This window comes from Manis pentadactyla, chromosome 1 (assembly GCF_030020395.1).
Source record: "Manis pentadactyla isolate mManPen7 chromosome 1, mManPen7.hap1, whole genome shotgun sequence".
In the NCBI taxonomy this organism is placed as follows: Eukaryota; Metazoa; Chordata; class Mammalia; order Pholidota; family Manidae; genus Manis; species Manis pentadactyla.
The window spans coordinates 11,862,945-11,881,550 of record NC_080019.1 but is presented as its reverse complement, the minus strand read 5'-3'; the positions used below and the strand labels follow the sequence as shown (position 1 = coordinate 11,881,550).

Below are 18,606 nucleotides of genomic sequence, written 5' to 3'. Positions count from 1 at the left end.
CAATTAAAAAGAAAATCAATTTATTCTTAACACACTGGACGTGTTCGTTGTGCATAAGTTTTTTTGTGAGAATCTTTTAATACGTATGAGATCCCATTCTAACAAGAGACTAAGATTAGAAAGCCAAGGGTCAAGTTATACACCTTTTGGTATAGGAAGTATTTCTTTGGCAGCATTACTTGTAGCAAGATATTTAAGCCATTCCACCTGTCCTCAGGGAACTAGGGAACAGGACTCAGAATAGTAAATGCTAGACTGTGCAGCCCAGGTAAGACATTGACCGTGAGTCAGGGAAGTTGGAGGAAGTAGCAAGGATGATTAGGGCTGAGCTGGATCTTAAGGGATCAGTAGGATATTGATACTGAGAAGGAAACAGAGGGACAATCTAGGTCCGAAGGTGGGGAGCAGTCTAGGGCAGAGGAGTAGTGGTGTTACCTAGGATTAGACATGGGAACAGGAGTAGGTCGTTATGCTAAGTGAAACCAGCCAAGTGGAGAAAGAAGTACCATGTGATCTCACTTATATATGGAATCTAAAAACAAAACAAAACAAAATGGACAAAACAGAGGTAGACTCATAGACACTGAGAAGTGACTGGTGGTTACCATGGGGGAAGGACTGGGGTGGGTGGGTGCAGTAGGTGAGGAGGATTAGGGGTAAAAAAAATCTCAATAATAATATAAATTGGTCACGAAGATGGAAAGAATATAGTCAATGGTTCTCTAACATCTTTCTTTGTTGACAGTCATTACACCAGTTGGGGTGAGGATTTAGTAATGTGTGTAACTGTTGAATCACTGTGTTATATACTTGCAATCAACATTGCATATCAACTACACTTCAATTTTTTTAAAAGAGGAATCGGAATAGGGAGTCAAAGTGTTGGAATGTAAAAAGCCATTAATGAACTGTGCCTTCCCAGCTGTGCTTGGTCACAGGCGACAGAGAACCACCCAACCGCTAAAACCAGAAAAGCTCGAGGCACCCAAGCTTCACATATAACCTACTTTTAACTCATTATGCCCTCTTTGTAATAGTAAAAATCCTGCCGGGTGGAGAGAGTTGAACCTTAATAGGCAGGTTCTGAGCCAAGTACAGAAAACTAGAGGAACTGCGCATGCTCCAGGGGCTCCTGAACCCCGCCACCTTTCTTACCGGGATGGGGCGCCTTCCAGCCTTCCATTCATCCAACCCGATGGCCTTTAAACTAGAATTGAGTCCTCCCTTCAGGGAGACGCTACTGAGAAGTCCCCAGTGCCCTCCCTACTTGTGCCAGCTAATAAAACTTGTACCTAGCTGAACCGTGCTTGGTGTGACTGTGGCTAAAACTCAGAGAGGCGGACCCGTTGTGTCTGGTTAAAGAGGTTATGTATTTCACAATCAGTGGATACACAGAGCTTGAGAGACTAAGAGTCCTGTGTATCAGCTAACATCATAGAAGAACGCTGTCTCGGAGTTGAAACATCTGAAGGCAAGTACGGCTGGCGGACGAGCGGTAAACGGTGACCCACGCGAGGCGTCCTGGCGCCCCTTGGCGGGCCTCTCCAGTCCCACTCTGAAACCACCACTTTCAGCGACATAACCGTTTGCCTGTCTATAATGCCCCCCAGACTGTGATACATGAGGAGGAGCAGCGCTGAGACTCTCGTTCCTCACAAAGACGGCTAGGGGCGGGGTCGGCGCAAGCGCTCTGAGTCTCTCCGAAAATAGGGCCGTTGTCCCGCCTCCTGGCTCAAAGAGGGCAGAGAGACGCATGCGTCATGAGGACTCGCGGGACTTATTTTACGGGGCGGGCGGCGGTGACGTAAGGACAGAGGAGGAGGTGATCAAGGAACGGAAGCCGGGAGGGAACTAGGGCGGAAGGGGAACAGGACCAGGCTTGTGTTCGGTACCTCGGCGCGGCTGGGGTTCCGATGTGGTCCCCGGAGCGGGAGGCCGAGGCCCTGGCCGGGAGAGACCCGGCAGGCCTGCTGCCCCCCGAGTGGGAGGAGGATGAGGAGCGCATGTCCTTCCTGTTCTCCGCCTTCAAAAGGAGTCGCGAGGTGAACAGCACCGACTGGGACAGCAAGATGGGCTTCTGGGCGCCGCTGGTGCTGAGCCACAGCCGCCGCCAGGGGGTGGTGCGCCTGCGTCTGCGGGACTTGCAGGAGGCCTTTCAGCGCAAGGGCAGCGTCCCGCTGGGGCTGGCCACCGTGCTGCAGGACCTGCTACGGTGAGGGCGGGCCCGGGCCGGGGCGGCGCCCTGAGGGCAGGGGCCGGGCGGCTCTGACAGCGCACCGCGCCCAGCCCAGGGTCTGGCCCAGAGGAGCGGGTCTGTGTGTGTTCAATAGGCGCAGGAGAAGAAAAGACGGAGGCAGGGTTAGGGGTGTTTGGAGGACGAGGGACACGGACTGGGGGAAATTGGTGAGTCGGGATAGTCCGGTTAGATGAGATCCAGAAGGCACAGAGAGAGGCCAGCCTGGTGGAGGTGACAGTGATTTGTGTGAAGTGGAATCCCATTATGCAGTTATTTCGTAGGAGCTTCCAAATTTGAAGTACCCTGGAACAGAAGGTCTATGAGGTAGGATTTATTGAACTAAGTAGGTCAGAGCTAAGTAAGTGTAAGCAGTCGTGGGGAAGACGGCTGTCAGGATCTTGCCAAAAGCGCTTAGCACAGGTCAGGTGTCTGGCCTGTCGTGGCTTGTCCTTGACACAGGCTGGAGCAGAGTACATGAAGGAGGTTGAGGGCTTTACTGAATATCTTGGTGCGCTGAGCAGGTTCTGTAGGTATTACTTGTGTGACAGGTGCAGGGTTTGGAGACTCCTGAGGCAGTAACATGGATGTCTAAGAGATGGACAGTACTTTACAGTATGCAGGTACTTTGCACACACCATCTCATCTGACTCCCTCAGCAGTGGGCAAATTGGTAGAATTATCCTCAGCAGACAGAAGGAAACTGAGCATCTGAGATGTCAAGTGGCTGACTTGGGGTTACACAGCTAATTAGAAGTAATGCCAGGACTGGACCCCTGGTTTTCTGATTCTAAATCATTTGCACTCCGTGTTGTACATATCATACTGAGAGGAGCCTGGATAACATAATGCCCCCCTCAGCGAATGAAGAAATCAACGTTGAGATGTTGCTTTTGGCTTGCTGCTCTTCCTGATTAAGAGGTCTCCCTTCTCAGTACCTTTCCATTGGCTGACATTGGTGGGACAAGCCCTTTTTGAACCTCTCTTTTCTGAGAATGTGTACTGTGGACAAAGTTTTAGTTCATGCCTGAAGTGGGGCGCAAGGGGAGACAATAGCAGAAGAAGTCAGTGAGAGACAAGAACAGCCTTGGGCTTCCTTACTGCAGCACAACCATGCCCTATCTCTTCCTGTCTGGAGACCTTTAATACTTCAGTTTCTCCTCTCCTGACTGCTGCCACCTTACTGATGCTTCCTGGTGCTTGACAGGGACTGGTACCTGAAGAATTTCTGAAGGAGATATTTCTCCATGGAAACGGGAACATAGTGGTGGACAGCTTTGCTTGATGGCCAGATGGCCTGGCTCGAATCCTGCCAATGCCACTTGCTAAATTGTGTGCTTATGGACAAAATTATGTGCACCTTTTTAAGTCATAATTTGACCAATTATAAAATGCTGATGATAATTGTACTTAGATTTATTGTGAGGATTTAAGGAGATATCCTTATGGAGCCCTTAGCATGTAGTGACTGGTGCATGGCAAGCATTCAGTTAATGTAGTTACTTCATTTCCAGTGCCGTAAAATGCTTATGTCATCTCCACCTTAACTTAGGAACAGCAGAAAACCCTTCCTGTGAACGTCTTTGTGTATTTCCTTATGTCTTGCACTTGACAGTAATCCATTATTGTTATTTTTCTCTATCATTTTGAGCTCTGATTGTAAAAAGAAGTCTCAACATAGGCCTGTAGCCTCTTGTGCCTGTGTAGTTTTAGTGGAAAGCTTGTGTTTTGGAGCCAAATTATACCTTAGATTGGCCTCTCTCACATCAGTTTTCTCATTAATGAAAATGCTGGAAACACCATTTTATCTTGTAGAGTTGTGAGAGCTGGAGCATTAACAGCGCTGTTCATAGTACCTGGCACAGAGTAGGTGCCTAATAATGTGTTTATGATGATGATGACGAGATTTCTCTCGGGTAGGGGGAGGTGGGGCCAGGAACAGGACATTGCATTAAGCCTGTTATGTGCCCTTTTCTTTGCCTGCAGTCGAGGGGAGCTGCAGCGGGAGTCAGACTTCATGGCCAGTGTAGACAGCAGCTGGATCTCCTGGGGGGTTGGCGTCTTCCTGCTGAAGCCCCTCAAGTGGACTCTTTCCAACATGCTGGGGGATAATAAGGTTCCCGCAGAAGAGGTGCTCGTAGCTGTGGAGCTGCTTAAGGTGGGTGCTCAAAGGCAGAGGTCTCATGTCATCTGGTGTGGTGACAGGCTCCTGCACAAGCCTCGTGTGGCCCTGTAGAAAAATCTTTATATGGTGACAGAGTTGATAACTGAGTTTATCTGACCTTTATACTGTACTTTGTAGCATTATTGAGTTGTTAGCTGGTCTTGTACATTTCAAAGGTAATCTTCCATCTAGGAATTATCAGTAACATACGGTTGATTGTTTTCCATATTGGTAGGGATTAGTAATCAGCTAAAGTTTAGAAAATGCTTTGCGATCTGTAGTTTTCTGACAAGAATGGCTCTGGATTTCTGAGGATCTTGTGACTTTCAGCTTTGTGTTTCCCCTAAATCAGCAAACTGGGTTCAAATGCCCTCCTCTCTGGCTATGACCCTTTCCCCTTCCAGCTCACTGATGGCCTTACTTCCATGGGCAAGGCCGCCGGGCCCAACGACTTCACGCTCTCCTGTCAGTCAGCTTCCCCCTGGCCTGCCTCCCCTGCCCAGCCTGGAGCCTGTGCTCACGCTGACCGCTTTCCTGCCCAATACCTGGGTGCCCTTGCAGCTCTCTCGTCCACACCGGAGAGATCAGCAAATCCACCACCTTAGCGCAGTCCCATGGTCTGTCATCCCTGCTGGGGAGAGTAGCCCTGTCACCAAGCCTGGGGCCCCTTTCACAGTCTGTAGCTCTAGGAAGTCCGTCAGCGCCATTCCACAGCCCAGTGTTCTCATCCTCTCCCTGCCCCCTTGCAACTCATTGCAGATGCTTCACGGAGAAAGTCTAAGTCGTGCCACAGCTTTCTGCCTGTCCGTGTTCCCGTGAGCCTCTTCTGGGCCTTTCTTTCCAAGCTCAGTGTCCTTCCTTTATTCCACATGTGCTCTTGAGTCTGTCCCCACCTTGTTTGTGCCTGTGTCCTATCCGTTAGCCTCTTGATCTGTATATTCCATTTCCCTCTCTTTCCTGCTCTTCTTCCGCAGCCTCTGAACCCACTAAACCCACCCTGGTTTTTCCCATCGTAGAATCACTTCTCTGTGGCCCAGGGCCCCTGCCTAGTCGCCTCTCAGTCCGTCTCCTCAACCACACTTTGTCGTCCCTTGCTCACCTCCCACACACTAGCCCAGTGCAGACCTGCGTCAGCCCCACCAAAGCTGCCTCAGACCAGGTTATAGCAGCTCTTCAGAGTGGGTGCGGGTGTGGGTGTGGGTGTGTTTACAAAGGTGGCTGAGCACAACCTCAGGGCCCTTGCTTAGTCCTGGAGACTTCTACCCAGTTTCAGTCAGTCCAGAATCCCTATTGCCCCCCTCAAGAGAAGCTCCAGTTTCTCCCAAGCCTGACCAACCCCAGCTCTCTCTACCTCAGACTGAGGAGGAATTCTCCAAAATCTACCACACTGTCTCCCAGGGTTTTTGACTGAGCAGCGCACTTTTCATCGGGGGAAGGCCCCCTTCCCAACTCCACCTGCCCCCTCCTTGTGGTTATCCTTCCATCTGGTGCTCTGACCTCCAGGGCTCAGCCGGGGCCCCGCAGAAACCACTGGGTGGTTCTGGGCCAAGCTCTGTTCCTCTTTGCAGGCACGTGGTTTCCAAGCTGGAGCAAAGGGAGGCAGATCCGTTTGTCCCCACAGATGGGGTTTCAGCCTTACAGTGTTTTGAGAGCAAGGGCAGAGATGGGGTGGGAGTGGAATTACATAGATCTTCCAAGAACCAGTAATGATTTTTGACCACAATATAGTCTAATCCTGTTTAGGTAGGAAAAAATACAGGCATACATCAATTTATTGTACTTTGCAGATACTGCAGTTTTTACAAGTTTAAGGTTTGTGGTGACTCTGCATTGAGCAAATCTGTCAGCACCGTTTTTCCAACACTTGCTCGCTTGGTGTCTCTGTATCACATTTTGATGATTCTTTCAATATTTAAACTTTCTCATTATTATTACATTTGTTGTGCTAATCTGTGATCAGTGGTCTTTGATGTTATCCTTGTACTTACTTTGAGGTGCCACAAACCATGCCCATAAAAGGTGGTGAACTTAGTAACTGTGTGTTCTGAGCACCCCACCAAGTCAGCCATCCCCAGCTCTCTCCCTCTCTCTGGGCCTCTGTACTCTCTGAGACAGAACATTGAAACTAGGCCCGTTGGTAACTCTACAGTGGCCTCTAGTGTTCAAGTAAAAGGAGGCGCCTCCTGTTTCTCACTTTAAGTCAGAAGCTAGGAATGATTAAGCTTAATAAGGAAGGCAGGTTGACAGCTGAAATAGGCCAAAAGCCAGTCCTCTTGCCTCAGTAGGCCAAGTTGTGAGGCAAAGGAAAAGCCCTTGAAGGAAATTGAAAGGGATACTGCAGTGAATACACCAATGATAAGAAAGTGAGACAACTTTATTGCTGACATGGAGAAGGTTGGAGTGGTCTGGAAAGAAGATCAAACCAGCCACAATATTGCCTGAAGCCAAGGCCTAATCCAGAGGTAGGCCCTGACTCTCTTCAACTCTGGGAAGGCTGAGTGAGGGGAGGAAGCTGCCGAGGGGAGTTTGAAGCTAGCAGAGGTTGTTCATGAGGTTTAAGGGAAGAAGCCATCTCTGTAACAAAAGTACAGGTGAAGCAGCAGGTTACTTAGATGATCTGGTTAAGGAAATTAATGAAGGTGCTACACTAAACAACAGAGTTTCATTGTAGATGGAACAGCCTTCTGTTGGAAGAAGATGCCGTCTAGAACTTCATAGCTAGAGAGAAGTCAGTGCCTGGCTGTAAAGCTTCAAAGGACAGGCTGACTGTCTAGTTAGGGGCTAATGCAGCTGGTGACTTTAAGTTGAAGCTAGTGCTCACTGACCATTCTGAAAATCCTGGGGCCCTTAAGAATGATGCTAAGTTTGCTCTCCTGGGCTCTATAAATGGAACATCAAAGCCTGGGAGACAGCACATCTGTTGCCAACACAGTTTACTGAATATTTTAAGCCCACTGTTGAGACCTACTGCTCTGAAAAGAGGTTCGTATTACACAATATGAGTACTCATTGACAGCGCACCTGGTCACCCAAGAGCTCCGATGGAAGTGGACAATGAGATGAAGGTTGTTTTCAGTGCCTGCTACACATCGTTCTGCAGCCCAAGGATGCAGTAGTGATTTTGGCTTTCAAGTGCCGTTATTGAAATATGTTTCATTAGGCTTACAGCTGCAGTTGACAGTGATGCCTCTGATAGGTCTGGGCAACGCAAATGGAAAACCTGGAAAGGATTCACCATTCTAGATGCTGTTAAAAATGCTCATAATTCGTGGGAAGGAGTCCAAATATCCACATGAAAGAGGAGTTTGGAAGAAGTTAGTTCCAACGCTCATGATGACCTTGAGGGGTTTACGGCTTGAGTGGAGGAAGGAACTGCAGCCGGAGAAACAGCAAGAGAACTAGAGTTAGAAGTGGAGCCTGAGGATGTGACTGAATTGCTGCGACCCCATGATAATACTTGAACGAATGAGGAGTTAACTTCTTATGGATGAGCGAAGAAAAGTGGTTTCCTCAGGCGGAATCTGCGCCTGGTGAAGATACTGTGAAGACTGTTGAAGCGAAAACAAAGACTTCAGCATCTTACATAGACTTTGCTGATGAAGCAGCAGCAGGGTTTGACGGGATGAACTCTAATTTTGAAAGAAGTTCTGCTGTGGGTAAAATGCTACGAAACAGCATCACATGCTTCAGAGAAACCACTTGCGAAATATAGAGTCAATTGAGGGAGCAGACTTCATCGTTGCCTTATTTTTGTTTTGTTTTGTTTTTGTTTTTGTTTTTGTTTGTAGGTAATTATTTTTTTATTGAAGGGTAGTTGACACACAGTATTACATTACATTAGTTTCAGGTGTACAACATAGTGATTCAACATTTATATACATGACAATTCTAGGTACCAGCTATCACCATACCAAGCTGTTACAATATCTTGACTATATTCATTACATCCCAGTTACTTATTATTTTACCATTGGAAGTGTATACTTTTTTTTTTTTTTTTGTGAGGGCATCTCTCATATTTATTGATCAAATGGTTGTTAACAACAATAAAATTCTGTATAGGGGAGTCAATGCTCAATGCACAGTCATTAATCCACCCCAAGCCTAATTTTCGTCAGTCTCCAATCTTCTGAGGCATAACAAACAAGTTCTTACATGGAGAACAAATTCTTACATAGTGAATAAGTTCTTACATGGTGAACAGTACAAGGGCAGTCATCACAGAAACCTTTGGTTTTGCTCATACATTATGAACTATAAACAGGCAGTTCAAATATGAATACTCATTTGATTTTTATACTTGATTTATATGTGAATACCACATTTCTCTCTTTATTATTATTATTTTTAATAAAATGCTGAAGTGGTAGGTAGATACAAGATAAAGGTAGAAAACATAATTTAGTGTTGTAAGAGAGCAAATGTAGATGATCAAGTGTGTGCCTGTAGACTATGTGTTAATCCAAGCTAGACAAGGCAATAAAACATCCACATCGTTGCCTTATTTTAAGAAACTGCCACAGCCACCCCAACCTTCAGCAGTCACCACCCTGATCAGTCAGCCACCGTCAGCATTGAGGGGAGACCTTTCACCAGCCAAAGGTTATGACTTGCCGGAAGCTCAGATGATGGTTAGCCTTTTTTAGTAATCAGGTATTTTTTAACTAAGGTTTGTACATTGATTTTGTAGACATAATGCTAGTGCACACTTACTTAATAGACTGCAGTATAATGTAAACATAACTTTTATATGGACTGGGAAACCAAAACACTCATTTGTCTTGCTTTATTGTGATATATTCTTTATTATGGTGATCTGGCCCCACAATATCTCTGAGGTCTGCCTATAAAGCATCTAGCTCTGCAGGAGCATAGTATTGTGACATTTATGTCCAGTTTGTGTCACTAAACAGAACACTGAACACTTAATCTCATTTGGTGACATCTGTTTTCAAATATGTGGTAATGTCACTGTTTTCTGCTGGGATGGAGACTTGTTTTTTTTTTTTTACAAAACAAAGCCTACTTCTGAGGTAAATTGATTTTCCCAAGTCTAGACACAGAAAACTTCCAGTAACTTTTTATTTGAAAAAAAAAACCCAGAAAGTAAAAATTGCCTGAAGATTTTGCTATTTAAAAAAAATATTATACAAAGAAAAAGAAAGTTTTCTTTGTGTTCATCCCATTTCTGTCTGTGGATATGTTCCCTTCCCAATTGTGTATGGTGTATGTGTTTACAAACATCTTTGCTTATTAACCTTGTCCTACACTATTACATTGCTTTCCATTAACCTTGTCCCACACTATTATATTGCTTTCCTTTTATTTTCTTATTAGCATTTAGTGCTTTTTATTATCTGTCTCTTCTACCAGAAGAGAGAAGTTCTGTGGGCCCTAGGGCCTTGGGAATTGTGCCTGGTACATAGTAGAGAATCAGTAAATATTTAATGAATAAAGAAATGAATATACACATACTTACATAGATATGTATAAACACACACTCCATTTTTTCCCTGAAATGGAGTCTTATTTTACCTGTTGTTCTGTAGCCTGCTTGTTTTTCTTTACATTTTAATATGTCATGAACATATCCTCTGTACCCTACATAATATAGGTCTATGTCATTCTTTTGGATGGCTGCATAATGCTCCATAGGTAAGCTACAATTCATGCAATCATTGCCACATAGACATTTGTCATTCCAATTTCTTTCTATTACAAAAAAAATACTTCTTTGTACATCTTGTATATATATCAGTGTACTTCAAATTTTATTTTTATGGAATTGATTTATAGAAATGCATATGTACATTCTAAATTTTTATAGATATTGCCAAATTACTTTTCAAAAGTTTGTACTTATTTAGACTTTCATCAAGACTACATTAAAATGTCCAGACTTCCCACATGCTTGCTGGCACTGCATAATGTCAGTCTTTTAAATTTTGACAATTTGATGAACAAAAACGATAACTTCCGATTTGTGACTTGAGCATCTTTTCGCCTGTATGCTGGCTATGCTGTCACCTTCTATGAATTGCCTGTTGATATTCTTTGCCTGTTTTTATATTGGATTGTTAACCTCTTGTATTAGTTTATAGGAGCTCTTTGTGTTTTAGAGAGAGAGATATGTATAATATGTTTAGTATTTAGGATGTAAGGATTGTTTCCCAGTCTCTTGTTTGCTTTTCATTTTATTTATGATGTCTTTTACCACAGAGAAGTTTTCATATTTCTATAGTCAGATCTCTCATTTTCCTTTATGGCTACCAAATTTCTCGTCTTGATTAGGGGTATCCTGTACTTCAAGGTTAATCAGATTTTTAAAAATATTTTCTTTGAGAAGGGAATCAGAGGTCATCTCATGTGCCTTCTTCAGTCTGTAAGAGGGACACCAAGGACCAGGGAGACTGACTAGCCCAGGGTCTCTCAGGCTGGGCTGAAAACCAGGCCACTGCTCTCGTCTATGGCCATTCCACCGCACTGCACCAACTCGTTCTTCCCTTGGGGAACCATGGGCCAGGACACGCAGAAACATGAAGTCCCAGGAGGGAGTGCAAGCAGAGCCAGCTCCCAGGATATCATGCACCTCCCTTCATCCTTACTCACCAAACTTCCTGCAGGGTGTGAAAACACACAAATCCCTTTCCCCTTCCCAAAGCCTCTGCTTTAGGGAAGACGTGCTCAGGGATCCGCTCCTGCCTTATGTGATTGTGGTTTGGAAGCACAGGACCTGGGCTCACTAGGTTCCATGGGCTGTGGTCAGTGCTTGTAAGCACATTTTGCCGTCCCCGCAGGAGAAGGCTGAGGAGGTGTATCGTCTGTACCAGAACTCCCCACTGTCCTCCCACCCTGTGGTGGCCCTGTCGGAGCTGAGCACCCTCTGCGGAGGCTCCTGTCCGGATGAGAGGACCTTCTACCTGGTGTTACTGCAGCTGCAGAAGGAGAAGAGAGTCACAGTCCTCGAGCAGAATGGGGAAAAGGTATGACTCACCAATGACTTACTGAGCATCACTGACAGGCTCCCAGCAGTCCTGCCTGGGGGGGTTCTCAGCATTTCTGGTAGGGGCAGCAGCAATTTGTCCCTGTCTCTCAGATTGTGAAGTTCGCCCGGGGCCCACATGCCAAAGTCTCTCCTGTCAACGACGTCGATGTTGGGGTGTACCAGCTGATGCAGAGTGAACAGCTGCTCTCGCGCAAGGTGGAGTCCTTATCCCAGGAAGCAGAGAGGTAACGACCCCTGACCAGCACCCCGCCCCCGCCCCCACTGGCCCTCAGCCAGCAAAGCTTTGGTGTGTGTAGGCTCTTTAAAAAAAAGGTTACTGTTTTACTAATTATAAAAGTACTAATTGCTCAGTGCAGCAATCGTGGAAGCACAGAATATCACAAAGGAGAAAAGAATCTAATTCCTCCCCAGAGATATGACTGTCACCATTTATTTATGCTCTTCCATACTGGTATCTATTTAACCAGTGTTCCTGAGCCCAGCCTTGTCTCAGGGACTTGGGGATACAGTAGAGAACAAGACAAGTCTGCTTTCCCGGGGTGCTTTTGGGGGGACTCCGCCTGTTCCCTTTGGATGACTATACAAGGCACATGAACACTTCTCCAAAAAGTAGGACATACAGACTTTGACTTAAAAATGGACTTGTTTGCTCCATCTTACAGTGGGAGAAACCCTCCATTGTCAGAAGGCCCGGGGACTTGTCCAAGGTCATTGTTGGTCTTAGGGATTGATTCCTGGCTCCTGGCTCCCCAGACAGGAGTCTGTCGTAAAGTGCCTGTGGGCAGGTCCTCTCTCCCTGTGGGTGGGAACAGCTTTTCCCGGTGAGTTTGCCGCAAGGCCCCGGCTTACATCTCAGCTCACTGCAGGAGTTCGGCTGTGGGCTCTCAGGCACCCTTCTCACCCTTGGATGCAATGGATTTGATCTTCAGTCTCAAAAGCACCTTAACCAAGTGCTACTGTTGGGGACTCTTCAGGACCCTGCTGTGGGGCAGTCACTGTGATCTGTCCCTCTGTTTGACAGGTGTAAAGAAGAGGCCCGCCGGGCATGCCGAGCAGGAAAGAAACAGCTGGTGAGTTTTCCCTTTTTCCCTTCCAGCTGTGTACCTGTGCCCAGGGCTGGCAGTGAGAAGTGCCCCAGCAGTTCAGAGAGGAGCTGGGAATCATGGGGACCAGCCTGCAGGTGGCCCTGGCACCACAGCTTCCTTTACAAACGAGAAGGAAAGAGGCCTGGCATGGTCCTACCATCTGGGAAGGGCTCTTGCCTCAGGCCCTTTGGCCTGCCCCATCTGAGCCTGACCACATCTCCCTCCCACCCCAGGCGCTGAGGTCCCTCAAGGCCAAGCAACGGACGGAGAAGCGCATTGAGGCCCTGCATGCCAAGCTGGACACTGTGCAAGGCATCCTGGACCGGATCTATGCCTCGCAGACGGACCAGATGGTAGCTGTCGCCCTCTGCTCCAGTGCTCGGCTGGTCCCTCCGGCACACACTTCTCTCCTGCACTGGGGCTTTGCTGTTCAGATGAGGCCTGGGTTCTTTCACAATACGGTTGGGATTGCATTTGCCTCTCCTGTTGGGAAGTTCTGCCCTCAGTGGACATGGGATGAATTAAAAAAACCCACATTTGCTCTTTGGAAATGAAACAATAGTGTGTGCATTTTGCCCGGTGTTCTTCACCTGTGCTGATAACTTGCTTTCTCTTCAGGTTTTCAATGCCTACCAGGCGGGCGTAGGAGCGCTCAGGCTCTCCATGAAGGATGTCACCGTGGAGAAGGCGGAGAGCCTTGTGGATCAGATCCAGGAGGTACGGGAGGGGCCATGGCGGGACACTCACGAAGGAGGCGCGGAGCACTGCGGGACTTGTCCTTCCTCTTTTCCCAAACTAGACTCTTTACCCGATGACTGTGAGGAAGCTTCCCCAGAGGCACCGTTCAGAGTTCGGGGCCTTGTGCTTTTGTCTTACAGCTGTGTGACACCCAGGACGAAGTTTCTCAGACTCTGGCTGGCGGGGTAGCCAATGGCTTAGGTGAGTTGACAGGTGTCGCTTCCTGCCTGCCTGCCTGCCTGTCCAGAGGAGACTTGGCCTCTTGGGCTCTGATGGCTGGATGAGGGGCGTGCTCTCCCCAGTGCCAGGCCTCTCTCTGGGCTGATCCATGGGCGTAGTTAGAAGGAACTGCCATTTCCTCCGTGACAGGCTGTATTAGTGACCCGTCTGTGCTCCAGCGTTCTCACTTGCTGGGCACTTGGCTAGAAGATCCTTCTTCAGGGGTCAGGAGATGCAGGCTTAGTCCCCTGATGTTAGCAAAATATACCTCCTTAATGGCTTAGCTCTCGTATAGAAAAGGAGTATTTGCTTGAAGAACCCCTCTGCCTCCCAACTCAAGATTTTTTTAACCCGCGAGGAGGCTGGGGGACTTCCGTGAACAGGAGCTGGCTTTGCTGTCTTCAGCCCTGGACTCATTGATGCATTTCCCCCTCGGTTTGATACGATATGTCCTCAGGCCGTCTCTTCCTTCCAGATTTTGACAGTGAGGAGCTGGAGAAGGAATTGGACATCCTTCTTCAGGACACCACCAAAGAACCCCTGGACCTGCCTGAGAGGCATCATACCGATGAAGTGTCTGGCCACAGGGTCTCAGATGCCGAACTTGAAGCTGAACTTGAAAAACTGTCTTTATCAGAGGGAGGTATGGAGCTGTATTCCCAGGGATGCTGGTGGGCATGGGGCCCCCCCGGCTGACAGTGGCCAGGCACAGGGCTGCTAAGTCCCAGCCCAGGTTTCCCATTTGCCAGGGCACCAAAGCGCAGAAGGGGAGTCATGGGCTCATTACTTATGTTAAGACTCAGTCCCTTAAATGGCAGGGTGCTTCCATCCAACAGATCTGCCCAGGGTAGTATTCAGTCATCTCTTCTTGCAGGTTTGGTCCCAAGCAGTAAATCTCCAAAAAGGCAGTTGGAACCGACACTCTAAAGCCATCATAGGACCCTCGAGGGAAGGACCCTCATGTGAAAGAGAGACTAAACTTGTGTGTGTACATAGTTATTTAAATGAGAAGCTCTCAGAATTTGTTGGGGATGAGGAGGAAGGAGAACTACTCTGATTTATCTGGATACAGCCACTTACTACAGGACAATAGGATTCCGGGAGGCGTGCTCCCAAGGCCTGCTCCCAGCCGGTGCCGTGGACCTGCCTTCTCACCTTTAGTGCCACCGTTTGTCCAGTTCTGTGTGTGACCTGTCGTCTCTCATAGCCTGCAGTTCTTGCCATTGGCTCAGTTAGGTTTGTCTTCACCCACCAGCTTTGTTCCAGCCAACAAAGGTGGAAAATTTGCCAAATCAAACAGTGTCCTCTCCCCCCATGTCCACTGTGTTGTAGAGGAACCGACTCTGAGGTCAGCTGAACGACTTGTTCCGGTTTTCCTCTGTCTCCAGTGGTACTGAGAAGAACGAGAACCACACAGCTGCCGCTTTATGGAGATACATACAGTGTAAACAATTTTTCTCGGGGGTCATTTGTCACATTCTCCAGGTGTTCCAAAAGAGATGTTATCCCCACAGGGCTCAGCGCCATGACAGTTGGAGGATGCGGTGTCTCTTCCATTTCATGCAGAGAAAGAGAATGCTGACTGGAGAAAGGGTTATTCTTGGTCTTTGAACTTGATGGGGAGAAGCCCAGGTGGCTGCGGGGCCCCAAGTGTCCAAACCCCATGTGCACATCTCCGCCTGGCCCCCTCCACGGAGTAATGTAAACGTGTCAGAACCAGCCACACAACAACACACCTCCCCTTGAGCCTGGCACCCAACAGGTTCTTTGTTTGAATTTCAGAAGCACTTACTTTGGAGCCCACTGCTCGGGGCGGGGCATCTGAGCCAGGATGTGCAATAGAAGCAGAAGATTGTGGCCTCCGTCATGCCTGCTGTGTGCTTCCCCGGCCCTGCTCTGCGCCTGCCCCCGCTTCCCAGAGTTCCCTCTTCCTCCTTTGAAGAGTTGGGGAGGATGGTGCAGGGGGCAGACGGGAGACGGTCTGAATGCTCTGGAAACGGAGAAGGGAGATGACAGCCGCACTGCCACTCTGCTGCCGCCGAACAGGTGTTCCTGCCTGGCGCCCTTCGCCCTGGCCCTCCTGCTTGAGGTGCTGTGGAGCAGACGGCAAGAATTTGCTCCAGGCCAGGAGCACGGATCACTGTTCAACAAATTTCTCTCCTACTTGACCTTGGTAAATTGACATGTTGGGGGTGAAGAGAAACAATCACTATTTTTTCTTTTTTATCTGGTAAATAATTAAAAGAAAAAAACACGAATGCTGGTTCTTGACTCTTAAGATTGTGTACAGTTTCTTGCCCCCCCGTGTTGCCCCACCCCCACCCCCACAACTTGCACGTGTGGGTTCTCTCACCGAAGGCCACTGGAGGCTGTGTAACTTCATAGTGTGAGTCCCCAGCCGCAGGAACGCTGCTCGGTGTGAGCGCTCGCGCACCAGCGCCGTTCTGGGGAGGGTGTTTTTCCAATGGCCGCCTTGGCTCTCAGAGCATATGTCGTCTTGTTCTTTTCCATTGCCTGTTCTCTATAAATAACCCACCTTCCTCTGCCTGTGGGATCCTTGCATGTTTCAGTCCGGCACCAGTATTTACCCAGTGCCGGCTACATGCCCGGTGCTTACCACACCGTGTGGAGCTGGGCCCGCGGCCAGCGCAGGCTGAGAACAGGCTGAGAACAGTCTGCCGCAGCGCTCGGCCTGCAGCCCCGGCTAAGCCAGCGAGAGGAGTTGGGAGCAAGCCCAGAGTGGAAACGGGTTCAGTAGGTCAGGTTCTCTGAGGGGTGTGTAGGGAACCCCAGCTGAATAAGTGCCCTGGACTTGGTGAGCCTCTTAGCTGGTGTCCTGTTACTCTTTCTCTTGCTGGCCTGGGCTGCTAAAGAGACCACCTTTAAATGTTTCGGCCCGGTTCCTTGCTGTGCTACAGGAAATTCAAAGGAGAGGCTGAGTCTGGCTTGGACAGAGTGAGAATCCGGAGGGCCGTCGGGTGGCACGTGTTCACTGTGCGGCCCCCATGGGGCTGTCTTGCGTCAGGAAGCCGTCCTGAAGGAATGGACTTGGTTTAAGGGAACTGGTGAGTTTTACACGTGGCAGCACATCAGACCCAGATGAACGGGCTCATATACTGTCCTGTTGAAAGTGGCGTACCCTCCAGGATAAGGCTAAAGAGTGAAGGGTATTTAGGGGATGAACTCCAAGTTGGCAGGCCCAGGGGGGCTTCACTGAAGTAATGTCAGCTAAGCTCTCATTTCCCTGGATTGTTTCCTTGGGGATTCAAATTTTGTAAAGCAATCTACAAGTTTTAAAGTAGCATCCATGATTCCACTGAGATCAAGTAGTGAGAAAATGCAGCATATCAGGTAGAGAGGCTGGTTCTGGTGGAATTAGGAAACCGGGTTCCTAATTGAAGCATTTTATGATTTCTCCACTAGTTGGATGGCTTTGGAAAGACCCCTCTCCTTTCTCAGCTACAAGGTAAGCAGCCAAGAATCCTGAAACTGATAGTCCTAGTGTCCTTCCATACGGTCAGCTTCTCCCTTCTCAAGTTCCTGCTGCCCCGTGACGGAAGCCACAACTCCAAGCCTGGACAAGTGGCTGCAGAGTCTCAGTCACTGCGGGCTGGAGACAGCGATGCAGCGTGAGGTGTGTGGGGGGCAGGGCTGGGGGGAGAGGAAGGGTGTGCGCTTGGGGAGAGGGGAGGAAGTGCGGAAAGCTCGGCCTCAGAATCTCCCGGGCCTCCCCGAAAGGGGCGCCTCCGCAGATCCCTGGGACCTGCATGGGCCCTGAGGTGGTCACTGAGGGTCGGGGGCGGGCTAGCTGCACTGCTTCATCACCGTCTGCCCGGGGGCTGAGTCCAGGGCTGGGCGGACCCCCGGAAGAGGTCTTGATACTCTGGTTCGGTCGGCTGGCAATGGAATCGAGGCAATCGGAAGGTGAGAGCTGCCGAAGCCGTTAGACAAGCGAGGCCGCTGAGAGAGCTGCCGACTCACAAGGAACCCAGTGACGTCTGTCGGGGCAGCATAGGATCCCTCTTCTCTTTTGAAGCATTTTATGATTTCTCCACCAATGTCTTACATTTATTCAAGTTGCAGCTACTCTTTGGCAAAAGTGTGGTTTCTTCTCTCGCCCTGCATACACACAAAACACAATCACTGGCGCCCCGAAGCTGAGAACTGGAGGAGCCTCAGCAAGCAGAGGCAAAGCCTCCGTTTTACAGATGAGAACACTGATTGCCCGAGGTCACGGTGCCGGCAGGGGAATTCCGGTTTGCTGGCTTCTGGCCCGGTATTCTCTGTTACAACGGGCTGCTCTTTAAAGCGGACTCTCAAAACCACACCACTCCGACAGTGTTTGCGGTGGTCGGTGGATGGTGTGCGTCAGTGATTTGGGTTGGCTGAGCAGCTCCCTCTGGTCCTCGGTGCTGCAATTACAGGCTTCTATGGGTCAAAAACTGCCTCTTGGGATACCAGCCGGCCAGTTTCCAGCTTTTAGGGAAAGTAAGCACAGTCTTCACACTGAACCTTTTTGGCTTGCATTTTGTAGCAAGTGCATCCGTTGTGCAGGAAAACATCCCAGCCATGGGCTGCATACCACTTCCTTAGGACCCTCAAAAGATAACCAGTGATGTGATTAGGGGACTCAGTACCCCCCAGAGCACATCATGAACTGCAGCACGGATCAGACTTCAGCGAGTGGATTTCTATCCCTCTGCATGGTACAATGGAGGCTGGCTTACTGGGTTGCCACATAATAGGCTAGCCTAGGATAATAGGAACTTTATTTTATACAAATATATATTTATATATTATAAATATTTTGTGTTGTATTCCAAATTATACATGTTGGAAGAGAATTTAACTATTCAAAACTAACATGGTGGAGTTCTCAACCCAGGAAAGTGAAAGATTAACAGATCCAAATGAGTGTGCCTATTGTGTAGGAGCTAATAAATCAGTGGAAGAAAGAAGTTTTAGACAGGGTCCCTGCCTTCCAGGTACTTCAAAGCCAGAGAAAGAGTGTCTTGGTTGATTTGGGCTACGATAACAAAATACCACATACTGGGTAGCTTATAAATAACAGACAATTATTTCTTGCAGTTCTGGAAGCTGGCAGTCTGAGATCGGAGTGCTAGCACGGTCTTATTCTGGTGAGAGTCCTCATCTGGGTTGC

The 18,606-nt window shown here is 48.4% G+C and overlaps 1 protein-coding gene across 5 annotated transcripts; it reads left to right on the top strand.

The window, feature by feature from the left end:
• Positions 1–1,834: 1,834 nt before the first annotated feature.
• CHMP7 (charged multivesicular body protein 7) lies at positions 1,835–15,723 on the top strand. 5 transcript variants are annotated; one of them, XM_036889022.2, is made up of 10 exons: positions 1,836–2,042; positions 4,220–4,391; positions 11,195–11,380; positions 11,494–11,627; positions 12,425–12,473; positions 12,722–12,841; positions 13,107–13,205; positions 13,367–13,427; positions 13,921–14,088; positions 15,228–15,723. In XM_036889022.2, the coding sequence occupies exons 1-10, from the start codon at positions 1,993–1,995 to the stop codon at positions 15,383–15,385; spliced, it is 1,197 nt and encodes a 398-aa protein (XP_036744917.1). In that variant the 5' UTR covers positions 1,836–1,992; the 3' UTR covers positions 15,386–15,723. The 5 variants fall into 5 exon arrangements, with proteins under 5 accessions (XP_036744919.2, XP_036744917.1, XP_036744915.1 ...); XM_036889020.2 differs by having other exon boundaries at positions 1,836–2,212; XM_036889021.2 differs by having other exon boundaries at positions 1,836–2,212; positions 14,320–15,723.
• Positions 15,724–18,606: the final 2,883 nt, after the last annotated feature.